General features: G+C 43.2%; 2 protein-coding genes across 2 annotated transcripts in view; both read right to left on the bottom strand.

Annotated features, from left to right (window-relative positions):
* Positions 1-414: 414 nt before the first annotated feature.
* copa (COPI coat complex subunit alpha) lies at positions 415-19,818 on the bottom strand. Its single transcript, XM_080778394.1, has 31 exons — positions 19,752-19,818; positions 15,681-15,816; positions 15,194-15,307; positions 14,705-14,778; positions 14,486-14,566; positions 14,317-14,393; positions 13,407-13,516; positions 11,307-11,416; positions 10,749-10,848; positions 10,223-10,441; positions 9,802-9,952; positions 9,557-9,623; positions 9,365-9,440; positions 9,043-9,125; positions 8,232-8,457; positions 7,300-7,438; positions 7,015-7,177; positions 6,666-6,812; positions 5,959-6,148; positions 5,761-5,856; positions 5,449-5,537; positions 5,103-5,226; positions 4,884-4,973; positions 4,646-4,749; positions 4,204-4,350; positions 3,960-4,100; positions 3,518-3,700; positions 2,944-3,054; positions 2,498-2,659; positions 1,323-1,517; positions 415-816 (listed from the first exon to the last, which is right to left on the bottom strand). The coding sequence occupies exons 2-31, from the start codon at positions 15,718-15,720 to the stop codon at positions 757-759; spliced, it is 3,669 nt and encodes a 1,222-aa protein (XP_080634520.1). The 5' UTR covers positions 15,721-15,816; positions 19,752-19,818; the 3' UTR covers positions 415-756.
* A 1,197-nt stretch (positions 19,819-21,015) lies between these two features.
* pex19 (peroxisomal biogenesis factor 19) overlaps positions 21,016-27,903 on the bottom strand; it is a 9,060-nt gene continuing 2,172 nt past the window's right edge. The window contains exons 3-8 of the mRNA XM_080777338.1: positions 27,539-27,701; positions 27,125-27,210; positions 26,863-27,033; positions 26,259-26,426; positions 26,053-26,097; positions 21,016-25,453 (exon numbers count right to left, since the gene is read on the bottom strand). Coding sequence (XP_080633464.1) covers positions 25,367-25,453; positions 26,053-26,097; positions 26,259-26,426; positions 26,863-27,033; positions 27,125-27,210; positions 27,539-27,701 — 720 coding nt within the window. The 3' untranslated portion in view covers positions 21,016-25,366. The remainder of the gene's footprint in view (positions 25,454-26,052; positions 26,098-26,258; positions 26,427-26,862; positions 27,034-27,124; positions 27,211-27,538; positions 27,702-27,903) is intronic.

The following is a 27,903-nucleotide window of genomic DNA, read 5'->3' as shown; positions in this document are numbered from 1 at the left end:
ATGTACAGTAAACAGTTTTTGTATTGAGTTGTACTTGAAATGTACTGTAGTAATTCTGCAAACGAATGAATCAATTCCTCTCTCCTGAGTCTTGGCCTTCATACTACAGCATAGTTTGTCTTCACCTGAATTGAAATCAGCTCGAGGCTCATGTATTAAATGCACAGCACAACTGTTCTTTAATTTAAATACACAGCACATGTTGTACACATGCGACTTCGGTCCTCAACACATCGGTAGTAGTTGGCACGTACATTTATGGCACCACAGCAGATAGCCTATACCAACCATTTTGATTATACCACATATTTTTGAATGCCACTAAACCACATAATTTGCCACACACATACAATCTTTTTTGAATGCCACTAAACCACATAGCACCATATAATAATTTGCCACCCACACACACAATACATTATAAACATGTGTTTTATTATTATTTGTCACAAATACAAGCTCGGTTAGCATTTGCTTAAAGTGAGGGCTACAGTTTTAATAAAACTGAACAGTTGGGAGCATACATTTTGACAGTTGTCACAAGAAGGGATGTTCAGTTCAGGAAAGCTAGAGTTTGCAGCCAAACAATAGAATGGAAACATCAAGATAAAACATTCCTTTCTTACAGCCCGATTATGGCATGGTTAAAGCCTTTCATTTCTTACATGGAATATTCTCTTCCATTTATAATAGTTTGTGTTAGAATAAAGTGTGGATGTGTTTCTTTCAGAAGAGAATTGCTGTCTTCATCCGTTCTTAACGGAACTGAAGGGGGCTCACACGCAGGCCAATCACATCTTTGCCGATCTCTGTCACCTAGGAAATGAGAAGATGATACAGGTTAGAGAGGGTGTTTTTCAGCATTTATTTTGAGGAAATGAGAAGTTAAGTTAAAGATGGTTTTTCATTGTCTATTGTTAATAATTGTACCAGGGGGGAATTCTTCATACAAATGGCAATGGCATTTATTTTGCCCTGATCTCAAGGATTGCAAAATCACCATAATCTGTATTACTTCTTAAATATATAGGCCTACTTTAAATGGTTGTTGCATTTAATTATGTACCTTTTTCACATTCATTTTATTTATTTTTAAATTCGTTTATGGCTTTTCTGCCGACACGCTGTCAGGCCAAAGCCTATATGTGGCATGCGCCTGGACCACTTGGCCAGCGGGCGCTTTTCACATTTCTTTCTTTGCCATTACCACATACCTGTTGGACTTCATTTGAAACACCGGTAGTTCAGTTTACTCTTGTATCGTTTAATTGATTTGCATTTCACTTGCTTTGTAACCATTTGAACATTGTATTGTGCTGTACCTGTGTGACCCTGCAGACCTGACCCTTGTAGGTGGGACAGTAGCAGGCTCCTGACAGAGGACACTTCTCTACTGGACGCCCGCGGTACAGGGGGACAAATGACGCACCGCACAGGTCAAACGGATTGTGGGGGTCGTAGTTCAGCTGGTGGGTATCCGTCAGGGTTTTCTCGCAGGCTGCCAAAATCTTGCGTGTCTAAATGGAAGGGATAAGAAGTTCAGCTAGTTAGTTGACCGTTCTTTTCTCTATGTATTGCAGGGCTGTCAAACCAGCCTGAAAACAATCAACCACTTCCTACCACAGCTATGGAAATCCATCCAACACCCTTAACCTGACCATAACCAAAGATCGTTAATTTATAGTCCATCCCGATTGGAGCCACTAGAGATGACATGGTACACAAATCCTACAAATGATCTCCTAACTAAACTTAACCACCTCTAGGTGTATCATGATGACTAACGTCAATACTTTGCTGTTCTTTATAGATATTTCTTCCCTTCCCTTTTACCCTTAATTATTTCTTATTATTCTGACTGCTACAATACTGAGGAACCATATCTACAAAATAATACTTGTATATAGTTATTTCAATAAAAAGATATTGAATCAAATTCAATAAAAAAATATTTAAAGGGACACAAAAAAAGTTTTTGTATTTGTTTTTACATTTTCTGAGCTCAATTGCACCCAAAAAACAGTAGATCAGTAGATCTTCTGTGGTCAAACAAGTGCTCTGATTTTCCTGTGGACTGATGTCCACAAATCATATATATATATATTTATATACTATACACACTGTTGAAGCCTGTTTGCATTGCAGCTCAAAAGGCTTCAGAACACACAGCGAAAACCCCTTTCAGCTGCAAGCACTTGAAGACGCACTGGAGTGCTCCTCTCTCAATGCTAAGAAAGAATCGTATTTAAGTGCTCTCAGCATCCAGCATTTTGTGGCGGGGCGGCTTTTGAGAGGAGCACGGCTCATCAATGTCACTTTCCCATGCAGAGGATTGGAGAGGCAACTCACTAATAGCGTAGCGCTAGGGGACATGATATCCAAAGCTCAAAATTTGTTTTCTGTGGACAAGACCCTTAATTGTGCCTCACACAGTAAATTCATCTTCTGCCTGCATGTCTATCAATCATTGCTGAACACACTGGAACAGCCGGCATACCTGCACTGCAACGTCTGGTTTGGGTCCGAGCTCAAGCAGGCGTCTGGCAAAGCCGGCTGCGGTCTTGAAGTTTCGGAGTTTGAAAAAGAGATTGAGAGCTGTACGCAACACTAAGACCATATGAACTGGCTGAAGACTGCAGTGAGTGAAGTAGGCCGCCATCTGAGGACAGAACACACACACACACACACATTAGAAACACATGTACATCTGTACAGTAATATGAATGAGACTCAAGTCTCAAGCTCAATAATTCGAAATTATTTTTATTTTGTCGTTTCCATGGTTTAAAGCAGTTAAACAAAGACTACTGTCAATTTTTAAATTACTAAAGACAACAAACTATGTAGTATGTGACCCAGAAGCAGAACCAGGCTTCAAGACACCTTTCTGCAGATATGAAAAGGTTAAGACAACATTAGGCAAACAGGGATGTCTATCCTTACCTCACACAGCCTCTTCTGATGGTCCAGTGTGTCTTTGGGCAGCTTCTTCCTCTCTGTCTCCATGGTCAGACCCACTATGTACTCTCTACAAATTGTGATCAGCTGCTGTGCCTGCAAGACAAAGAGAACACCCACATCAGAAAAGTGATCACTATAATTTAATGAGATCTACAATGTAACCTGGGATAATAAGAAGTACAGAGACCGGTATACCAGTCAGACAGGTGATTAGTTAATACACCAAATAATGCGTTAATGAAAACTTTGTCCTGATCATTAATACCAGTTAGCCAACTTCTCTTTTCATAAAGAGCAAAGCTGTGAGACATGTTCCTCGCAGTCGAGAGCAGGTACAGTAGCAAGTACGTTTTAAGTGAAGGATCTTCGCAGTGTGTTCAGCCTTTGCTGTTTTGGAGGTGTTTTCCAATAGCCAGTTTATGGTAAATGTGTGGTTAGACGAAAGAGTTGTGACCCATCTTCATTGTGGCCAGAGAGTCAAGCCTGCCCGTACTGCCTGCATTATAACTTAAACATTTGAAAGAGGAAATATTACAGCAACAGGGCCCATCCTCACCTCAGCGATCTCTTGCTTGTTGTCCACCACCAGCAGTGGCACAGAGAGCAGGATGGCTCTGAAACGCTCAACGGCTTCTTCGAAGCGCCCCGCGGTGGTCATCTGGTAGCACTGCTGCAGGCGGGCAATGAGGTCCGAGAGACGCAGACCCACAGCAGGCAGGCCCTGCTTGGCTCCACAGTCCTTCAACAAATAATATAGGGTTCATATTTAGAACTCAATGTACATGTATTGTATGTATTGCATGCCCCAGGCATGTCGTCACAGGCATAAAGAAGCAGCTCGACAAGGAAAAGAAGAATTTAAACGAATCACACGTCTAATACGTGATTCAATGTCAAAATAAAATTGGGCTATGTGTTTGCATCCGTGTACCAAACCAACAATAAGAAAATAAATGTAAAAAAAAAGGTACGTACAGTACATTCAAACACATATCTACCTTCCAGTTTCTTTGTGGGTTTCCGCGCAGACAGGGCACGGAAGGTAAACCCAGGTAGCAGGTGCGGCCTCGGGACAACGTCTGCATGAAGAGGGCCTTGTACGGGCCAAAGTTCACCACTCCAACCTGATCATGGAGCAACTGAGATAGAGGGCAGGGGGGTATGTTAACGTGTTCAAATGAGTAGAGCATGATACAATAATTAAATATCTCAGGCAGTAACAGTGAGCTCAAGTAAACCTACTCTCATGGCGGTCTCAAAGGAGCCAGCCAAGATGTGGTCCACTGGCAGCTGGGAGTTGTTGCACCACATCTGGGTGGGACTCATGCCCTTGGTGGGCGGCACAAAGAAGCCATCCTCAGCCCCACCTCCGGCACTGGCTGGCATGTCCTATTGGTCGAGGAGGAGAGACGGTGAGGTTGACTCGCTAAGCCAACTTCCCAACTGCAGGGCAAGGAACTCATTTGACCCTTAATTGGCCATAGTAGTATTTTTAAGTCAGTGGAATTTGCATAGTAAGTGTGACTTTGGGATATAAAGGATTGACAGCAGTCAGAGAAAGAGGCAAGATAACGTACTCCCTTTGCAGACAGTTGATCAAAAACTGCAGTTCTATTTCATGCTTAAAGCACAGCCTCTGGTGGTCACTGGTCAGCAGGGAAGAAAGAACTTTCGTTTGTCTTACCAGCTCTGGAGGCAGGTCGAGATCCTCCTCCACCTCCCAGCCTCCACCCTCGTCCTTCGCCACTCCTCCCTCCTCCAGTCCATCCTGGGCATCCATGAAGCCATCTGAAGGAAGGACGCAAGTGCATGAAGTGAATTTAACCATAAAAACAATAAGACATTTTTTGAGGAAGAGAGAGTCTTTGGCAGTGAAGCGTTGGATTTGAAAATACTTAATTTTATTTAGAAATGAAACAGACCTTCATCCAGTTGCAGTTCAGCGTCCTCTCCCCAGCCTTCTCCTCCAGGAGCCTCTACGTCCTCCGCGGCTGCCATTTGCCCTGCTTTGCCTGAACACACCATTAGAAACAAATCAACATCACTGCAATTCCTACAGTTACTTATTACAACTTCAATCATGCAAATATGCGTTGTTAGTGACCCAAAGACACAAGGTACTTTTGGCCTACTGGACCCACCCTTGGCTGCAATGGCTCCCTCAAAGAAGCCCTTGGAGACGGTGAGCAGAGGCCAGTTGGTGTCCAGAGGGTTGATGGGAGGAGGGGGCTGCAGCAGCTGAGCATTAGGATCCACCTCTGGAACCTACACAGCACACAGGACACTCACATTAGTGACTCAGTGAGTCCAATCATACAAGCAAACATCAGAAATTAATGTGTGATGTGTGGGGATGGGAAAAAAACCTTTCCAGGGCAACATAATCTTTCAACTCTAAATCAAAATAAAGACTGATTAGAGTATTTGATAGCTACTGTGTTTCCATTAGTACAATGCCGTGGAGAAAAGAGGGTTTTCTCTACTTACCGTTTCCTTCTCTGGGTCAAAGGTCTCCTTCAGGGCCTCAGCCTCTTCGTCCATTCCATGAGTGGCTGCAGTCAGGTAGGCCAGAGACTCTGGAGCGCAACAACAATATATTGATGGCATCTCATAGGAGCATGGACAAAATGCCTCAATAGACAGAAGTGGAAATGCTTTATGTGTTACTGCCTGTTGAGATTAAAATGTCTTACAAACTAAATTGAGAAAGCAGCATTATGATAGCCAGGCATACACCTTGTAAACGAGGAACATGCAGCTATTGCATATAAGCAAGAGTACAGGAATGTTCAAACTCACTCTGTCCACAGTTCTTGAGGATGCGGACTCTCTCACTGACGTCTCCCAGGTACAGAGCTCCTTGGTAGTGACCACTCATGTCCTTCCTGATCTCAGCTACAAGAGGCAATAAACATAGGATGTCACATCACCGATCTCTTATTCACTCCCAGCCCTCTCACATTTACACGCACAGTCCCCTCTGTCAATCTCCCGTACCGATCTTCATCATCTTGCGCAGCTTGGCCAGGTTGCCAGTGATGAGGTAGAGGAAGGTGAGCTTGTCGAAGTTCTTGGTCCTCTGGTAGCACATCTCCACCACCTGGTGGTGTCCCTGGAGCAGGGCAGCCTCGCCCAGGCGTTCCCAGCAGCCACGCTCATCCAGGGCCTTGGCTGCCTCTAGCGCCACCTGCAGGCATGGACGAGAGGAGTGTTACGAAACGCTTAAGCCAAATTCCAATACCCCAAATCTCGGCCACTCGCTCACTCCCACTCGGTCACTCGGGGTCATTCCAGCGTGACCAGGAAATGGTTAACGTTCCAATTGTTAAAGTGCTCCATCGAGGAGGCGAGTGGAGGAGCCGAGTGGGCTCTCCCGAGACCGCATAGAGCGAGTGTACATCAGGTGCAGGCTCGCTGGGGTATTTTGTCTCCTCGCGGCAAGAGATACCCTACTTTGTAGTAGGGTATCTCTTATTTTATTTACAACACAAGTACTGGGTTTCCAGATATTTACCAGCTTGTTTCACAAACGGCACAACCGTAGGATCTCTCTTATCATTTTTACAGGCTATACAGCCATACAACCAAGGGATCTTAAAGTTTCTTTCTTGCGCCTATACTAACCAGGATTTGGTATTAATTAAGAGAATGAGCTTTGTGAGAGTTCACAAGTACAAAGACACGGTCATGGTTCTTCAACCCACCTCGATGTTGCCGCACTCCAGAGCCAGACTGAAGCGGGTCTTCTCGTCCTTCACAAAGTGCAGCGCCACCTCGGGGTAGCCCTTCTTCTGCAGGTAGGCTATGATGGACTGGCCCACCAGCTTGGCATTACGCACCATGTGCAGCACCTGGAGGGGTGAATGGTAAAGAGACATGGTCAACATGTGTATTCCTATTCCACATCTACAAGCTCACAATGTATTGTAGTGCAACGTGTTGTGAGCTTGTAGATCAGCTATTCGTCGTATCTCTCTCCATATCTATACCGTAGAGAGAGATCATACTTCGCGTATGATGAAGTAAATAGGGCTTAAGTGGTTAACCACCCACCTCCTCATATTTGCGGTTGACCAGGGCCAGTTTGAAGCGGTACTCTGTGGGGTCGATGGTCAGGACACGTGGACGACACTCTCGGTCCAGGCAGTACACGCTGTTCCCCCGCACACGGGTCACATAGATGGGCAGGTCAAGAGTTCTGATGATGCCGTGGTCGCTGCAGGGTGAGAACAGAGAGAGAACATTGGGAGTTTGTAGGTCAGCCATTCTTTTCACTACTCATCGTGCAACAAAGTATACATGGCACAAGTGGTTAATGAACGAGTTGTAGATCTGTACCCAGAGGTGAGTGCGTATTTGATGTGGTTGGACGTGGTGTAGATGAAGACTCCACTCTCATCCCAGGCTCCACTCTTCACTCTGATGTTCTCATGGATGTTGCACAGACTCTCCAGCTTACGGTTGCAGATCATGATTGCTGAAAGACAGAAAACAGCCAGAGAAATCAGGTTTTAAACTCTCCGTTGATGACTCTAGGTCAATGTATGGCCTAGACACGGAATCCAAAGCACAAACTTTTCTTTTGAACTAACAATGTCAAGTGACAACACTAGACTATAATCAGTTAACCCATTCTGACCTGAGATCAGATTCATACGAAGGTTTCCACTGGACACACACTGGTCTGATCAACCCATTCTGACCTGAGATCAGATTCTAAAAATGTCAGTCGTTCTTCGATTTTTCAAAAATAGCAGACCTACAAGCTCGTAGCGCGCCACTCGGTGGCGCGCTATGAGCTTGTAGATCTGCTATTTTTCAATAGCTAAAGCATAACATGATGCTAAACACCAAAATGGGTTCCCGGTCAGAATGGGTTAAGAACACTAGACTATAATCAGTTAAGAAAACATGACAAAGTTGGATAAATATGATTAAAAGTGGAACGTGTTCCTCAGTCATGTTGCAGGTCCTTGATGTGATCCATGGTCAGGCAATGCCCTTTTGATTGTTTACTGTATTAGTATATACATATGATACGGTTGATGATTTGTAAAAAAGACATAAGAGTTTTCAGAGCACATTGAATGAATAAATCCATTCATTACAGCATCACCATCCCATATCGTTTCAATATTTCATTGACGCCAGAAATTAGTTTAAAGTCAAATAAGTGCCACAAAAGAAGCCAAGAAAACATAAGTGGAACTGGTTTTCCCTGGGTGATAAGAGGACCACTGTGTTTGTGTGCACTATTATTATCTACGCACCGTGTTTAGCCAGCAGGGCTACGTGGCTGGTGTCAGCGCTCCACACCACGTACTTGACCTTGGCGATCTTGACGGTTGCCAGCGAGCGTTTCTGTTGCACGTCAAACAGCGTGACGCCATCTGCGTCACGCAGCAACAGAGAGCCTGTGCCGGCATAGAAGATCTCCTCACAGCTCGGCACCTGCACCTTCTTCACAATCTCGTTCTTCAGGTTCTTAATCAGCAGCTACGAGAGGAGAAGTACAGCTGCATTATTAAGTGCGGAGACCACATAATCCCTAGTAGGAGTCCAGCAGGTGACCTGAGTTGCATGTCCTGACACTTAACTGTCTAAATACATGAATCTAAAATGATACATGTATTTTTGACCATTAAAATGCCTCTTATGATTGATTTAACAGTAAATAGAATGTCCCTTTTGATTGATTTAACAGTCCAACAAAAGTATTATTACAAAATGTTAACATTTGCATTTCTCTGAATGCCGTCGAAAATAACTTTGCGTTCCATTTTAGAAGAGAAAATACTGAAACACTTGATGCCAAATGCTAACCAAACGACCTACGTATTGGGTTATGATTGATGGTCAGACGTGTTACATTCCAAAAAAAATGCTATATATTTGTGGAATATCAAAACAAGCCACAGGAAATTACATAAATTAAGAAGGGACTAGATAAGTATGGAAAGATATAAGGGGAGAGTAAATATGAATCAAGCTGCCCTAGAATGAGCCTTTAACATTTTTATGAGTAGTAAATAGTAAATACAGCTTCTATCTAGGTGAAATGCAGTCAGAGAGCAGACTTACTGAGTGCATGCGGTCCAGGACAGCAAACCTGTTCCTGGCGACCCACACTGCTGTCAGACCAGAGGACCTCTTCCCTTCAGGGGCTGGAGAGAGACCACCACAAAACACCTCATTCTCCATGTACAAATACATTCAGGGGAATTCTTCAATTCAATGGTGACATTGCCTACTATGTGAAAAGTAACATTCTAACACTGAAACAGCCACGCCCAAGTGGGACTATAGAACCTCTAGTGGGGGGCAGTACGAGAGATGTTACATTAAACATAAACATAACTATATTCTGAAAGAAAATGCATTTCCTGACTGGAAGTTTTCATACCGTCTGGGTTCTGAGAGTCGCTCTCTTTGGGAATAGAGTACAGGTCATAGGTACTGTTCTCCAGGTTTGTCGCCCTCTGCAGGACACAATGCGTATTCATCAAAACACATCAGACAGTACCAATGAGTTGTTTCTGTAAAACTTAAATTTGAAAAAATAATTGTGTGTGATTATGTAAATGTGCGTATTTACTGTGCAGAGCAGGACAGCGTTCTCAGCAGGGTTGTAGGACATGCTAAAGACTGGGAACTTCGACCCACTAAAAAGGAGAACATTTTGGAAAACATAAGAGTGAGCTATGAATAAATACTCTTTGCACACTGGCAGTGATTACACAATAGACACAAGAAAACAAATTCTGAAAATGCCGAGACACAGACACACTGACACGCAGGCGCTCAAAGGCAAACACACACAAAAAAAGACACCTACTGTACCTGCGTAGCTGCATGACAGCAGTGTCCTTGCTGCTGTTGAAGTCGAGCTGGCGGAGGAAGCGGTCCTTGACGTAGTAAAGCATGTTACCGTAGACGGCGTATGCCGGCCGCTCGCGCTCCAGCTTAAATACCAGCATTCCACTGTCATGACCTGGACAGCACGTGGGACAGACGAGTTAATGCAGTCACAATTAATCAGAACTAAATGTGTTGCTTAATAACAGTCCATGGAAATGTATCTGCAAGTATCTGCCACGCATGTCAAGAGAAAACGAATCGGAATTACTAAATTGTAAACACTTGATTAAAAGTCATGTCACCCCCATTGCGTGTTGAGCAACTAGAATTTTGACACTGCATTCAGCCATCTGAGGTTTGCTACCGTACACAATGTATTACTTGGTATGCAACGGCCCTTTACCAGCAGCAAACAGGTTGAGGTTGGGATGGGCGCCGAGGACCCAGAAGCGGTCATGGTCCCTACGGAATGTCTGGACACCCGTCCTCTTGGACATGTCCCACACCCTGATGCTCTTGTCCTCGGAGTTGGACAGGATGAGCTCCTGGCGCGGGTGGAAGACTGCACAGGACACATTGTTGTAGTGGCCACGGCACGTGTCCAGCTCCCACGCCTTGGACTCTGGACGCAGACAATGAGAGAGAGAGATGAATGAACAAAGCGAAGAATGGAGAGATGGGACATTTACATGTCTTGATAAGACATGTTTGGTGTGTAGAGCAAGATGGACTACTAAATGCTTTTTTGGAGTTGTTTGGACATTATTTTTGTACAATGTCAGTGTGCAAGCATCACCTTATATGCATTAAGCTTGTTTGGACTGTTAAAAGAGTGCCAACTATTTTTCATGTCATATCTAAAAGTCTTTGAAGAGGAATTTAGTTTAGAAGAAACACGTCTACTCAAGTCTTCCCAGAGAGACACGCACCGTTCATCCTCCAGATTTTGACCTGCCTGTCGTCGGCTCCAGATACAATGAGAGGCATGGTGGGATGGAAGGCTGCCCAGTTGACCCCGCGGTCGTGACCCTGCACGCAGAAACACAAGCTCAGTGCCATGGAGAGAGGAGTGCTGCTGGAACTAGCAGCATTACTGACCAACACCATGTCCTCTCTGGATCAAACAAACACTACAGACAACACTTGAACTAATTCATTTGGATAGTAAATCAAAATTCACAAGTCTTTTAACCATTTAAGCCATATATACCGTATTATATCGTACAAAGAAAGAAAACAGCTAATCTATAAGCTCACAATGCTGGGACGGGACACCATGGGGAGAGGTTAAATATTAAATGAAAAAAGAAAACATTCCACAGACGTGTTTGATTTATATTATTTTGAGGTTAACACTGAACAAGTCAAGTAGTTAGTCAACAGTCTTTTTTTTAAGCCTGCTGCATCGCAGAATCTGCAAACAATATTAGACATTTGAAACTCGGATGAAATCATCTTTGTGTGAAAGTGTGACGATTGCGACCTACCTCAAGAACATGCTTGACAACAGCGTCCGAGGCGCCAAATAAATCGACGCCAGAGATGCCACGCACCTCTGTCTCCACAGCGCCGGGAGACAGGTTCTTCTTCCTCAAACCTGGAAGCAACATTCAGAGCACCATGCGCAATACAGGGAATGAAGAAGATGGGAACAAGACAAACGTCAATAGAAAATTAAAAAGATCATTGGAGGCTGAAGGATTAGAGTTGATATTTCTAAAAGAAAAAGACATTCAATGGGCACTATTGGACTACTGAACACACACACACAGGGTCAAAGAACACCAACACAAGCTCGGCTCACTCGCTGCCCCACCAACTTGAGAGAGGAAGCAATTTTTGTGAGATTCAATATCATTATACCACTGATTGGATTAAGGCAGTGGTCTTCAAAGGTAAAGGTCTATAAATGTGTACAAATTTAACCAAATGGACACATAAGGGTACATTTTGTTCCATTTGTACACCCACAGAATTATGGGGATTGAAATTAAAACATTTGAGAACCACTGCGTTAAAGAAATAATCAACACACACAGATAAGCAGTACAATCTCGCCATTAGATCAGACATTCAAAAGAAAAAGGTTCCCGACTCAAGCTGGACTGGTGCAATTATTTGTGAAACAACACAAGTTTGTATTAATGACCCGTGCCCCATAGCAACGACATGTGGTGGACAGACAGTTCAACAGGAGGATTGTGGAAGGATGGATGGTACTAGGAACCGATGTGCAGATGCGGATGTTTCCAGGGGGGGGGCATGGGGAAAGGTGGAACACAGGAAGTGGGTGGTGGACTGGGCTGATGGGGTGGGTGGCTGGCGTAAAGAGGTGCTCTGATGGGGCGTTGGATGTCAGGAATAAGAACAGGTGGTTTTAAGTCCATGCTTGTGTTAGGCATCACAAAAGACTACTAAAGAAATACATACTGCAGTTTACTGCCGTTACGTCCGTGTCATGCTAAGAGTTAAGGCATTCCGTTAGACTTTACTGTCAACTAGCCAAAGTATTTAATGTCCATTAGCCAAGGTTTATTATATTATCCAAAGCGCCATCAACAATGTTGCTTTAATTCAGTTAAAATATTAGAAAGATCCTGAGAGAGGCTTATCTTGCCAAGGGGAGAGCAGGGACATTTGTTCATGCATGTCCCAAAGGCATTCAGTTGTCTATAAATTCATTAATAAAGGGCTATGTTTTTAATGCAGTTAGTAGTGACACTAGTGTTTCTCATAGGATATAGAAACAATGCTTCATTTATACTTTGTTGTGCGCTGGTGTCCGAAAATAGCAGAACTAATAGGTCACTGGCGCACACAACAAATCAATCATGATTTATAACTGGTTTTGCTATAATGCTTTAAGACGGACGGCTGTGGAAATGGTCCATGTTGCTGGACATGTGCCATGCATTCAGCAAGAGTAGTAGGAGGGAACATTCCACACTGTGTGGTGACGTCTTGTGATCTGTGAGGCCCATTTGAAACTACATGCAAGTATAATGAGGATCATGGTTGTAGGATGTCAAAAACATGTGAAATGAAATCCCCTGAGAAGGACAAAAAGATAGATCCATGTGTTGTTCATGCTCATGAAGAGATGTCAACAAAGAGACTGTTAATTGGTTAATGAGTGAGACTGAGAGGACAAGTATATTGGACAGACAGGGAAGGAAAATGGCATCAACAGACAAGGACGTATTAAATGCATGCAGAAGCACAAAAACATCTCTCCTGTGTTACTTGTAACCTAACCTAACTATATCTCCATATCCTCCCTCCTAGAAACTCTTCCTCCAAATTGGATCACTACCAAGCATGTCAAGAACATGTATTGTTTACATGTAGGCACATGTAAACAACACATTCTATTTACACTTCTATCTGACCTAAAAAGGAGAGATGTTTTTGCAAACAGCCCACAGAGATTTATTCTCTACAAAAAGAAGAGAGGAGAGCGACAGGTTCGGGACTTGATATTGTCCGCCCCGTTCTACCGCTCCCATCTCTCCGTCCATAACCACACAGCCCCGCCCACCCCAGACCCCGCCCACTATGGCCTGGCCCCGCCTCCTCCAGGCCCTCACCGGAGATATCCCACACGCGCACAGTCTGGTCCAGACTGGCAGACACCACCAGGTCCTCAGCGGGGTGGAACTGGGCACACATCACATAGTGGTTATGGCCAGTCAGCACGCTGGATGGGCGGACACACAGAGAGGAGAGAAAAGTGAAATTTGTTTACCTTTGTGGACCAAACAATACATTTTAAAAATGAAGAAAATACCATTCAACGGTTGTAGGCTTAGGAGTCTAGAAATACTAGCAGGGATGTCCCAATCAGTAATTTTTGCCCCCAATCCCGATCAGAAAAATGCAATATTGAACATAGAGTCCTGATCCAATCTTTATATTTTCCTAGATAAATCTGCACAATGCTCACTAATATTCTGAGGTTAAAACCCTTTTACACCCTGATCAGATATAATGCTAGGTTCATACATGATCGGTCATCAGGTCAGCATATAAAAATAGCAGTATAAACATATAACGGCTGATCTAAATAGAGAACAGTGGAACTCATTATTGGATTTTTGGTTAGCTTAAAAAGCCTAAAATAGATGATTTGGATCACTTAATGCAAGCTTTGATTGGTTCCAATCTTTATCTCGAGCTTTGGTCAACTGACCAAAAGCTTTCTTAAACATTATGCACTTTCAATTAGGGATGTTCAATATTGGGTTCTTTGCCGATATAACATTTCTTGATATTGTTTAACTCTTGATTTCTGATATCAACAGATGATGTATGCAGGCTTTTTTTCACCAAAAGTAAACTAATTGTATCACATATCTAATAAAATATAGCTATATCAAAACAATATCCATATTTAAAACCGATACCGATAATCTCAGATGTTTTTTCATGAGGTTATCTGCATTGTTTTCTTGAAAGCACATAATGTTCTCCACTGAATTGGCAAAGCTAGTGTCTTACCAGACGCAGGTTCTGGACTGCCAATTCCAGATACGAATAGTCTGGTCATCTGAGGCACTCAGAATCCAGGGATACTCCTGCAGAAAGGGAAACCCAATAGAATTGAGTGAAAAGATCATACTGTGGTGTTTATATTGTACCAATGTTCTAATGAGCCAGAGTAATTTACATGGTGGAAGAAGGTGGTTCTAATGTAGTCCAGATGTCCCAGCAGAGTGAAGAGGCACCGTCTCAGCTTGTAGTTCCAAACCTTCAACACAGACAAAGCACAAAGTCAAAGTGTTTACATGCAAAGCAACAACCTGCAATTAACTGTTAATTGCATATAAACACACCTCGAGTCGCAACACATTAGCGACAAGGTTCGTCAAAGAAAAATAAATGTTACCTTAATTTTGTAGTCATCTCCTCCAGACACAAAGAGCGGCTGCTGCTTGTGGAAATCAATTCCTCTGACAGGACCTTTGGAAACAAGACAGCAGCAAAAAGCATCAATAACCAACAACCTAAAAAACAGCAGAACCACCTCTTACAGTATTATGCTTCATCTCAGTTCCAAAACATGACTGCCATAAGAGTCCTAGAAACATCTAAGCATAACACCAGACATGCCCCTACCCCCCTGTTTACTGCACATTAGTTTATTTAAATATCTTGTTGAATTGAATACACAGGACTATCTCTGGCATAGCCCAAACATTTAGATTCTCGTAGAGGTTTTTTTTCCGATTCTGACGAATCTCTACGATAATCTAAAGTTTGGGCAATCTCTGGCACAGGACCACAATGGAAACGTTTCATGTTGTCTTTTTAGCATCAACGTATAAACGTAAAACTGTACAATTTGCAAACTGTTAAGTATTCAATCAATCAATACCATCATGCTCATCGAACTTGTCAATCAACGTGCACATTCGATAGTCCCACAGCTGGATGACACCATTGTGTAAACTTGCAAGAATCCAAGGCCTCTTAGGATGGAAACTGAGACCTAATAATGGAAGGGAAGGACAATTAACCACCTTGTTTTTGTGTTATTATTTTTTCATCATTATACATGTATAATTGACTGTACCACTGCACTAATTGCAAACTGTTAATAAAGTATTCATCAATCAATCGACCATTTATTTCTCAAGCTACAGAAAGACACAGTCCACGTCACATTAGCTTACTAATTAACATGAATATGCATAAACGTCACACTCGGGGGATAATGACAATAGTAATATATACATCTTATAAAGTGAGAGAATGTAATATTAGTGTAGTAAATGCATTAGAGTCGGAAATGTCAAGTGTTATGCCTCGCACTAAGGCTAGGTAATGTTAAATGCTATGCTAAACAGCTAGCATCAGCTTACCTTTGACACGGGCCGACTTCGTCTCAAATTTGGTCAACATTGTGACTGTTCAGTGATACGGATTTATTATTAATCAATGCCTGGCTACAGAAACATACGAGTTTACAGTAAAAATGTAATGTTCCAGGAGGAGAAGCTATGGTCCGTGTCTGGCACTGTCTAGTGAGCTAATCTAGTGAGCTAATTTAAGGCTTCCGGTGGACGATCTCTTCAAAATAAGAGTACCTCTAGAGTATTGAAAAAAAGTTTAATTTGCACATTAAAACTACAAATTAAGCATTTAAATGATGCTATAAGACACACATTATGTTTCTGTGTAAAAACAAGTAATTAAATAATAATAATAATAATAATAAAGTTATCTAAATGGATAAATGCTATTCACTGGAGTGCATGGACTTCATAAAGTGGACACTGGACAAAAGACGGCTCCGCGAGGCAACTATCTGGACATACCCACGCGTCCGGGGAGATGTCCTCTACCACACCCCACTCTCCGCTAAGCGGGAGAGGTGTAAAATTCACAGCAGCAGAGCTTCTACTGGGGTCAATGCAAAAAAATGTACCGTTTCCGGACCCAGAATGGACACTGGACAAAGAGGCCTCCGCGAGGCAACTATCTGGACATACCCACGCGTCCGGGGAGATGTCCTCTACCACCGTACAGTCTCCGCTAAGCGGGAGAGGTGTAAAATTCACAGCAGCAGAGCTTCTACTGGGGTCAATGCAAAAAAATTACCGTTTCCGGACCCAGAATGGACACTGGACAAAAGACGGCTCCGCGAGGCAACTATCTGGACATACCCACGCGTCCGGGGAGATGTCCTCTACCACCCCACAGTCTCCGCTAAGCGGGAGAGGTGTAAAATTCACAGCAGCAGAGCTTCTACTGTGGTCAATGCAAAAAAATGTACCGTTTCCGGACCCAGAATGGACACTGGACAAAAGACGGCTCCGCGAGGCAACTATCTGGACATACCCACGTGTTCAGGGAGATGTCCTGTACCACACCCCAGTCTCCGCTAAGCGGGAGAGGTGTAAAATTCACAGCAGCAGAGCTTCTACTGTGGTCAATGCAAAAAAATGTACCGTTTCCGGACCCAGAATGGACACTGGACAAAAGACGGCTCCGCGAGGCAACTATCTGGACATACCCACGTGTTCAAGGAGATGTCCTGTACCACACCCCAGTCTCCGCTAAGCGGGAGAGGTGTAAAATTCACAGCAGCAGAGCTTCTACTGTGGTCAATGCAAAAAAATGTACCGTTTCCGGACCCAGAATGGACACTGGACAAAAGACGGCTCCGCGAGGCAACTATCTGGACATACCCACGCGTCCGGGGAGATGTCCTCTACCACCCCACAGTCTCCGCTAAGCGGGAGAGGTGTAAAATTCACAGCAGCAGAGCTTCTACTGTGGTCAATGCAAAAAAATGTACCGTTTCCGGACCCAGAATGGACACTGGACAAAAGACGGCTCCGCGAGGCAACTATCTGGACATACCCACGTGTTCAGGGAGATGTCCTGTACCACACCCCAGTCTCCGCTAAGCGGGAGAGGTGTAAAATTCACAGCAGCAGAGCTTCTACTGTGGTCAATGCAAAAAAATGTACCGTTTCCGGACCCAGAATGGACACTGGACAAAAGACGGCTCCGCGAGGCAACTATCTGGACATACCCACGTGTTCAAGGAGATGTCCTGTACCACACCCCAGTCTCCGCTAAGCGGGAGAGGTGTAAAATTCACAGCAGCAGAGCTTCTACTGTGGTCAATGCAAAAAAATGTACCGTTTCCGGACCCAGAATGGACACTGGACAAAAGACGGCTCCGCGAGGCAACTATCTGGACATACCCACGTGTTCAGGGAGATGTCCTGTACCACACCCCAGTCTCCGCTAAGCGGGAGAGGTGTAAAATTCACAGCTGGAGCCCTTCTACTGGGGTCAATGCAAAGAAATTACCGTTTCCGGACCCAGAATGGACACTGGACAAAAGACGGCTCCGCGAGGCAACTATCTGGACATACCCACGTGTTCAGGGAGATGTCCTGTACCACACCCAAGTCTCCGCTAAGCGGGAGAGGTGTAAAATTCACAGCTGGAGCCCTTCTACTGGGGTCAATGCAAAAAAAATACCGTTTCCGGACCCAGAATGGACACTGGACAAAAGACGGCTCCGCGAGGCAACTATCTGGACATACCCACGTGTTCAGGGAGATGTCCTGTACCACACCCCAGTCTCCGCTAAGCGGGAGAGGTGTAAAATTCACAGCTGGAGCCCTTCTACTGGGGTCAATGCAAAAAAAATACCGTTTCCGGACCCAGAATGGACACTGGACAAAAGACGGCTCCGCGAGGCAACTATCTGGACATACCCACGTGTTCAGGGAGATGTCCTGTACCACACCCCAGTCTCCAGTCCAGTCTGGGTCCGGAAACGGTATTTTTTTTGCATTGACCCCAGTAGAAGCTCTGCTGCTGTGAATTTTACACCTCTCCCGCTTAGCGGAGACTGGGGTGTGGTACAGGACATCTCCCTGAACACGTGGGTATGTCCAGATAGTTGCCTCGCGGAGCCGTCTTTTGTCCAGTGTCCAGTCTGGGTCCGGAAACGGTATTTTTTTTGCATTGACCCCAGTAGAAGCTCTGCTGCTGTGAATTTTACACCTCTCCCGCTTAGCGGAGACTGGGGTGTGGTACAGGACTTCTCCCTGAACACGTGGGTATGTCCAGATAGTTGCCTCGCGGAGCCGTCTTTTGTCCAGTGTCCATTCTGGGTCCGGAAACGGTATTTTTTTTGCATTGACCCCAGTAGAAGGGCTCCAGCTGTGAATTTTACACCTCTCCCGCTTAGCGGAGACTGGGGTGTGGTACAGGACATCTCCCCGGACGCGTGGGTATGTCCAGATAGTTGCCTCGCGGAGGCCTCTTTGTCCAGTGTCCATTCTGGGTCTGGAAACGGCACTTTTTTGAGTGTTGACCCCAATAGAAGGTCTGCTGCTCTGAATTTTACACCTCTCCTGCTTAGCGGAGACTGGGGTGTGGTACAGGACATCTCCCCGAACGCGTGGGTATGTCCAGATAGTTGCCTCGCGGAGCCGTCTTTTGTCCAGTGTCCATTCTGGGTCCGGAAACGGTACATTTTTTTGCATTGACCCCAGTAGAAAGGCTCCAGCTGTGAATTTTACACCTCTCCCGCTTAGCGGAGAGTGGGGTGTGGTAGAGGACATCTCCCCGGACGCGTGGGTATGTCCAGATAGTTGCCTCGCGGAGGCCTCTTTGTCCAGTGTCCATTCTGGGTCTGGAAACGGCACTTTTTTGAGTGTTGACCCCAATAGAAGGTCTGCTGCTCTGAATTTTACACCTCTCCCGCTTAGCGGAGAGTGGGGTGTGGTAGAGGACATCTCCCCGGACGCGTGGGTATGTCCAGATAGTTGCCTCGCGGAGGCCTCTTTGTCCAGTGTCCATTCTGGGTCTGGAAACGGCACTTTTTTGAGTGTTGACCCCAATAGAAGGTCTGCTGCTCTGAATTTTACACCTCTCCCGCTTAGCGGAGAGTGGGGTGTGGTAGAGGACATCTCCCCGGACGCGTGGGTATGTCCAGATAGTTGCCTCGCGGAGGCCTCTTTGTCCAGTGTCCATTCTGGGTCCGGAAACGGTAATTTTTTTGCATTGACCCCAGTAGAAGCTCTGCTGCTGTGAATTTTACACCTCTCCCGCTTAACGGAGACTGTGGGGTGGTAGAGGACATCTTCCCGAACGCGTGGGTATGTCCAGATAGTTGCCTCGCGGAGCCGTCTTTTGTCCAGTGTCCACTTTATAAAGTCCATGCACTCCAGTGAATAGCATTTATCCATTTAGATAACTTTTTTATGTAATTTAATTACTTATTTTTACACAGAAACATAATGTGTGTCTTTACAATAACTGTAATGTAATAATAATACTAATAATGTAATGTAATAATTATTTAATTAACGAATTAAATAACCTTATCTTATTCTGAAGGCAACCGGATGTCTTAAATTAGCTAGCTCTCAGACAGGAAGTTCTAAATTAGCTCATAAGACGGAGCCTCAGTGTCTAGCTTCTACTGTCTGTTTCCTGACACGTAGCCAGCCTGTCGTGTCTTCCTGCTTTGCACTAATAAAGTTGGAGAAATTCAAGCTGACGCAGAAAGCTCCACGACGATCTAACATAGAACCAAAACACATAGATTATTAGCACAACCAAGAAACAACACATAGAAATACAACACATAGATTATCACATACACAACCTAGATAGAAGCATAAACACAACACATATAATACAATACATAGATTAGCACAAACACTAAACACAAGCAACCAAATCCCCCCCCCCACTCACCCACCCCTTTTTCCCCTCACTGTATACGTTTCTTTTCCCTTTTTACCTCCTATATGATGAATTCCTGTTCTGTTGCTTTATTAGGTCGTCAGTCTTTGTATTGAGTTGTGCTTGAATTGTACTGTAATTCTGCAAACTGTTAATAAATATTTCAATCAATCAATCATAGAAACATAGAATCACAACATATAGAACCAGTAAGACCCCTGAGGGCGAGATGCACGCATCCACGTCGTTGACGGAAGACTGCTGGGCGAGCGCTGGCGCTTTGGCATGGGGCGTCAGATCAACATGGAATGAATTCTGTACTGGCCATATAAGGAGCATGTCTTGAGTGTACAGGGTTTGATGAGGTCAGATCAACATATGGGTCAGAACAGGTCAGCTCCATACAGTATATGGAGATCTAAAGGTGGTAGCAGGGACATTCTCTTGAGTGTACATGGTTTGATGAGGGCCCAGCCCAAGTAGGCCCGGGGGTAGAGTGGCATTCCAAAGCACTGCCGAATGTGGCTACAGCGTCCGGTTAGGTTAGACAGGGTTAGAATTGAGTGAGTCGGAGGGCCTGTTGAGAACTCTAGTTTTCGCCGGCTGCACTAATAACTTTGGGGCAGGCCCGTCTAGTTTAGAGTTTGAAATTTGAATGGACAGGTATAAGTCAGGAAGAGGCCAAGAGGGAGACATGGAAGAGGAAGGATGGATGGGGAAGGATCAACATAATTATGGAATGCTAGAACAGGTTCCGAAATATATCCATATTTCAGAACCTGAAATATAAGAGTTGCTGGCCAATAGTGATGACATCAGGGATCTCCATATATGGGCTTAAAGGACGTCTTTAGTTTTTTTTCAACCAAGGTTCATGTTTTAGGTTATTAGAAAAACTAAAAGATGACTGTTTTGTTTTATAATACGGTAGTCGACATTGGAACACACACATAAAGGACTACTCAAAACCAACAGTATTATCTCATTAGTTTAATCCATGATATTTACAGTACAACAAAAGGAAGAAAAAAAAAAGATGTGTGAAACTGGTTGCATTTTGATTTGTTTTTATCGTGTCTGGGCATTTGCAACAGCCCTGAGAATTATAAACACACACATTTCAGTTCCCTCAGGCCGTATAGTTCTATGAAGCTTTATGTGGTCTTTCAGTGAATGATTAAATCCTTTCACAATAAACACATGCATGGTCACATAATTCACAGCATGGGATGGGGAGCGGCTGTGTGCCTGACTGTGTAATATATTATCTAGGTCTAATACTTTCTCTATAGTAGGGCAGTCTCAATAGCAGCCTGTGTTTCAGTAAATTTTACCCGTCACTTTTGGTATTTTTACACCAAATATGACCACCACCAAAACAACGATTGCTTACCCAGACAGTGACGTTGTTGGTGGAGTAGTCTCCAGGACATTTAAAGTGATATTTGGTTAATACTAACATCTTTTGGTTAAAAAGGTTAAAGCTCTATATATTCTGATAGTAATCATTGCTACGGAGTAACAGGGGTCATTGTCGTCTTGCCAGCTCTTTGAATAATGCATTTTCTGGTAGGCTGCCAATTTCACCCAAGCAGTTTCAGGAGACTGTGACCAAAAATCAGCTTCAATTTTATAGTTTACAGTTAAATTTTGTGTCTGCTCTCTTCTGTGTCATCACTTAAAATTTCACTTGTTTATCCCGACTTGAAATGCTTACGGCGCTCGAGAGACACCCGTTATTGAACACGTTATAGCAGTGATTTCCATCGGCATATTAATAGAACTATTCAACACATATTTTAACAAAGAAATATCACTTACTGCCCCTTTAATTTCTTGCACACTTGGATCCTATACACTTGGAACTGTATAGGGTGCGTTGTGGTACACAACGAAAATAGCAGATCTACAAGCTCAAAATGCATTACAGCTTAACACACTGCGAGCATGTAGATCTGCTATTTTTGTAAAGGTATGTTGGCAGGCAACCAAGCATAAATCAGGTTAATCACCGACAATGAAACATGAGGAAGTGACCACTTGGCCAGTCAATCACTGCTACTTTTAATCAGGGAGCATACCTGTTGATGCATGCTACAATAATAGACATTATAAAAGTCCCCTTGGGCACGTTCATAATTTGCTCCCATAAGAGCACTGCAGTGATTCAAAAGTTCCGTTTCATAACATGCAAATGTATGCATTTGTTCTGCTTTATGACCCTAAAGACCAGATTAATCTGCAGTGCTCATCGTGGCTGTATGGAAGAAAATCATGAACGTGCCCAAGGGGACTTTTATAATGGCTAGTATTGTAGCATGCATCAACAGATATGCTCCCTGATGAAAAGTAGCAGTGATTGACTGGCAAAGTTCAAAGGTTTCATTTTCAGTTATAAACCTGATTCATACTTAGTTGCCTGCCGAGCGCAGACATACCTTTACAAAAATATCAGTTCTTTCTAATAATTTTCAATATTCTAACAGAGTGGAAGATTTGATCGTTCCACACAGACAACTCCTCATGTTAATGGAACACGAAAACAGCAAGCATACCATCCAAATGGGACTTCTACACAAGCCACAATAAATAGTCAACTCTGAAAAGTAGCAACTCCCCAACGGCCGGTCAACTGAAGTGTACTGTATCCCCTTACGTATAGTTCACACCATCACCGACATTCTGTGTTCCGCGTTGTCCGACAATATGGTTTCCAGTGGAAACAATGCAGCCTGATAAAATATTTGTAATGATATAAAATATATTCCCGTTTCTGTTATTGTTAACCCAAGTAGTAGTTTATCAAAATATATCATTCTAAAACTACCTACCTAGGGCTTGTGAGCTGGTATTACCAAGAATATACACTATACTCTCTCTACGTTGTGAGCTTGTAGATCAGCTATTGTCAGTGTGCAACACAAGTCTGGCTTATCATTGTTGGTGTGAACCAAGTGTTACAGGCATGCCATAGCACTGGAATTGTCAACACAGCAATACATTGGCAATCACAGGGCGAGCAGTTTACACAGTACATCCTAATTCTACTGGATACTGTAATCAGAGCAAAGGCCTCCAAGAATTAGCACATCACTTCAAATCAATACTCGGACTAGGAAATAAACATAGGAGAATGAATCACGAGTCACCCATATTAATGAGCTGGTATACAGTAACAAGGATACTTTCACGCCGTTGTTAGTTTTTCTTTTAAATTCTTTGAACAGTTCCATAATTATATACTCATACCCATTAAAGGACAACTTTAGTTTTTTTTCAACCAAGGTTCATGTTTTAGGTTGTTATTAGAGAAAGCTGCTTTCTTTCGTTTTAGGGATTTTAGCTGTTTTTGACAGGGGGAGCATTCGAACATGGGGCTAAATACGTATTTTTTGACAAAATATTACGGCAATTTCTTTTTTATTATTATTTACTATAGTCCTAATAGACCCCAGGAAATTACATCTGGCCAGTAGCCACAGAAGATCACAGGATCTACTGAATGTGAAGGAGGCCTACTTGGGAGCTGCCATGTGTGTCATAGGCTCAATATGTCAGTTTGACACATTCAGTAGATCTCGTGATCTTTTGTGGCCAGATTTCTTGGGGTCTAGTACGACTATAGTAAATAATAAAAAAATCGCTATAAAAAAAACAGCTGTCAAAAACAGAAAGAAATTTCTCTAATAACCTAAAACATGAACCGTGGTTGAAAAAAACGAAAGTTGTCCTTTAAGTGTGTTCATGGTCATTGCACTTCAACCCTAATCAGTGAAATCATCTGAAACAAGAACGCAAGGACTTGTTTTGGTTGGACTCTGTTGCTGTTTTTACATTTCTGTCTAATAAGCTATACATCAATGTACTTTTGGTGGAACGTAGCACCCCTATACACTTGGACCTCAATGGCACATAACTGATCATTGCTTTTTAAACGGAGTAAGTCATGTAAAATGAATTATCTTATATCTTATATATGAGAAAGGAAACATATGACAATTTCTTTACTCTATAAATAGTTATGTAGATATACACTCACTCACTAGTCAGTTATATTGTTTGTTATATCATTAATTATGATAAGGGGAAATTTTGTCCTGTGCCTGTATAGAGGAAAGAGTTGTCTGTGAATAATTAGTACTCGGGTGGCACAGGGGTAAAGTTCCTAACGTAGAGACAAGGGGTGTGAATCAGGGAGGGGGCTCGGTCATTGCAATAGCAACTCCTACAGGTTGGTCAGGGTGCATGTTCAGTTCAGTTGCTTAACTGGGAGGAATAGCGTTCCTCTGCTTGTCGTTACATCCTCCCAGTGAAACTCCCCCCAGTGAAAAGAAGTGGCCTTGACGTCACATCTATTGGAGGAGACAATCTGTCTGTGCTCTTTCTCTCTCTGCAACCAACTGTAGGGGTTAGCAGTGACGGGGAACTAAGAACACACGGAGAAATCGGGCATAACAGCTACATTTTGAGAGAGAGAGAAAAAAGTAATAATAGTGAATGATCACCAACCATTTTGTAAACCAGGCATCGCATGGCAGTCCATGTTTTAAAACATATGAAATCAGAATATCAGACCCTCAGTTAGTTCATGATCAAGACATGTTCATGTCAAGGACACCAAATTGATATGTATTATACTCTGGACCCGCTTTGTGCCAGGAACCCCCATAAGATAAGATTTGTGTTGTAAAATTAGATTTAGTACAGAATTCTAGTTCAACTGTCAAGTACTGTATCTATACTATAGGTGGGTGGGGATATAGCATTGGAGAGTGAAACCTACGATATGAATAGTCATTTTCATAAATTGTCTCACTGGTCTAACTTTTAATTAAATAATAGTGAAATTAAACTATTACTCATTTTGCTGGGGACACACTGGAGCCCCCTCAACGATGCCTCGTTACGCCAGACTGGGGTGCCAGACTGATTCCTTACCTTTCATTTGTTTTTTGCAAAGGCACTGATTACACCTGTGTGAGGAATGCTATTATATATCAAATTGTGAATGAGTTGCAAGACCTACTTATGAAGTGAGGATGTCAAAATGTCTGTTGAGCATTGCCTAAGGTTACAAACTGTGTCGTTCCAGGTGGTGTGGTGTGCACGTCCCTCTGTTGTGTCAAATATCTCGACACCTTGAGCGGTACAGTAGTGTAATAAGTGTGGATGTCTCCCAGGCATTTTCAGAACCAGAATCTGTTACCCTGGATTTTCTTTTCTCCAGACTTTTTCTTCTCGCTCTTTAGAACCGGCTCTGCGTCGTACACTCCGACACTGCAGTGCATCCGATATGGACCGAGCCCCTCTTTCTCTCTCTCTCTGCTCACATGATCGAACACTGTTCCCCACCGCCTCCACCGGCGACTCCTGGGAGATTGAGTGATTCCATGTCAAAGTTGAGACCAGCTGGCTGTGGGGTGTAAGGAGAAAAGACAGAATAGATATATAACGAGTAATATTCACCTTGAATTAAGCTTTTTCTTTTGTCACTTGAAATTGTATTGTAGGACGGAACCCACCTTCACTTGCACACATGCATTTCACAACCCTGTACCACTTGGAAATTATTATTACTATTATACATTTTATTTTCTCATTTTTATTCTTTGTTTTCATTGTTGTTTTTATATATATTGTTGTTAGTATTTTATATGTACACTGTCTCATGTCTTGTATGCAAGTCTGCTGTGTTGTCCTTGTGTCGATGTTAAAAAAGAAAAAACCCTCAAAATAATGACAAAAAAAATGAAATTGTATTCCTTTTTTAAAGACATTAGATTAAGCATTTTACAATGCTTTAATTATAATTTAAGCAATACTTCACCATAAAAATAACAGACAGTAAAAGCATATTCAAGGGTTTCAACACCTGTACGGGATCCATACCAAACAGTTGTAGCCTACAACATAGTCAACAAGGTGACTATTTGTACACTCTTCATGGTTAAATGAACACTGTAATATAATATTATTGTGAAGTTCTAACTAAGGCACCCACTGGACACTTACAGCATCACCTGCTAGCTCTTTAGGAGGCTGACCAAGGTCTTGCAGCTGCAAATAAAAACACCATTGAGTTTAATTCACAATCTGCATAAAGGAAGCCGTCTATGTACAATGCATGCGTGGTCCACAATATGCAAAGTATAAGTCTACCATTCCAGACAAAGTCAACCCAAATCATCACAACTCCACTAATAAAAGTGCTGCCTCACCTGTTGCATCAGTTCTAAAATGCCTTCAAATGTGCCGTCTTTGTTTGCCCCTTCTTCCTCTCTCTCAAACTGTTGACAGATGTCTCCCATGATCTTTGCTTGCTGTTCATAACGCTGGTACTCATCTGCAGAGAGGCTGGCCTTATTGCTATCCAGCCAGTCAGGGTACTGCAAGGAGATGGGTAACATGGATTTATCAAAGTGATGTGGGACAAAGGCACATTATTATTGTGACCGCAAGTCGCATTTACTATGAAAAACGTGCATTTACCATCATGCACCGTCACCCACGCCTCCATATATGGTCATGCCTCATGGCATCACATAACAACAAGTGACATCATCAGGGATCTCCATATATGTAGTCGCGACATAGGCGACTTCGCCAGGGGCCCTTGCCCATTATGGGAATCTCAAGAAAAGTCCATATATTGACATTCCCAGCCGATGCCCTAATACAATCCCTGTTATGCCCATATATTGTCATCAATATTAAGCCCATATATTAACTATTATGGTCCCATATTTTCAGCACACAACACTGTTTGTTGTACAGCAGGGTATATATCAGGCTTAAAATGTAATTGCAAAAAGACATACATACTTTAGAGGTGATCTCTTTGAGAGATGGATAAAGCACTTCCTTGGACAGAAGATTCTGCATGATGGACTGCATGATGGGCAGGATATTTCCGTCTTCCCCGCTTCCTTCTCCTTCATCTAATCCCAGCCCTTCCAGAGCTTTGACCAGATCGTCACCAGCCAGCCCTTTATTCTGTAGCATCATTAAGAATATGAATGGTAGGTACATCTCAGCATTTTGAAAACATTCTGCAGACATTTTCAACATGGACTACAGTCATTACCTGTAGGTTATCTGCATTCTTGGCCAATCCACTGAGGGTGTCTTTTAAACAAGATGTGAATTCCTGCTGGGATTCAGTATCAGTACCTATGCATAATGAATACAATTGATATTGATGCACAACAAATATAATACAGTACAAAACATAAATAATAGGTAAATGGTACATTTATATAGCGCCTTTATCCAAGGCGCTTTACATAGATTGTGCATTACATGCATTACATTCACCCATTCACCCACATATTCATACACTGATGGCGGCGGAAAGCATGCAAGGCATCAGGTCTTGCTCAAGGACACTTCGACCCCAACTCTGGGGGAGCACAGGTTCGAACTGGCAACCTTGCGGTTACCATCCGGCCACTCTACCCCTGAGCCACCGTCGGAATTGAGCAGAGTGGAATAGACTTACCAACTTTCCCTGCAGCCTCTGATAGTTTGTGGAAGTGTTGCAGAAGCTCTGGTTCTTCCTGGGCCAGCTCAGTCATGGCTTTCTCCCACTCCTCTCGGGCCTGGGTGGCCATGTCCCCCTCAAACAGATTCTCAAAGAACTTACTGTCCTCCAGCAGGGGGGGCTAGAGAGACACATAACAGATTTGTGGTTTAATCTCTTTGATAACATCAGTAATGTAAAATCATGTGCCACAGTATGAATAATACGCTTCTCTTTTACTAGAAGCACACACACAAACCGTACATTTTGAACGAGTTACCACCCTTTCATTAACTTAATGGCAAGATGCCTGCCATGTGAATATGGTCTATGGCTAGTGGCTA

This window comes from Protomyctophum bolini, assembly GCF_963924005.1.
Source record: "Protomyctophum bolini genome assembly, chromosome: 12".
NCBI lineage: Eukaryota > Metazoa > Chordata > Actinopteri > Myctophiformes > Myctophidae > Protomyctophum > Protomyctophum bolini.
The sequence above is the reverse complement of the archived record's forward strand: the minus strand, read 5'-3'. Positions and strand labels throughout refer to the sequence as shown.

What these genes read in the sequence shown, in the direction of transcription:
- copa (XM_080778394.1), bottom strand. Translation starts at nt 15,720, where the DNA reads ATGTTGACCAAATTTGAGACGAAGTCGGCCCGTGTCAAAG. An exon ending in TCCTGGACCGCATGCACTCA is followed by an intron (nt 8,458 to 9,042) that starts GTAAGTCTGCTC and finishes CTCCTCTCGTAG; the next exon opens with CTGCTGATTAAGAACCTGAA. An exon ending in GGGAGCCATTGCAGCCAAGG is followed by an intron (nt 4,974 to 5,102) that starts GTGGGTCCAGTA and finishes TGGTGTGTTCAG; the next exon opens with GCAAAGCAGGGCAAATGGCA.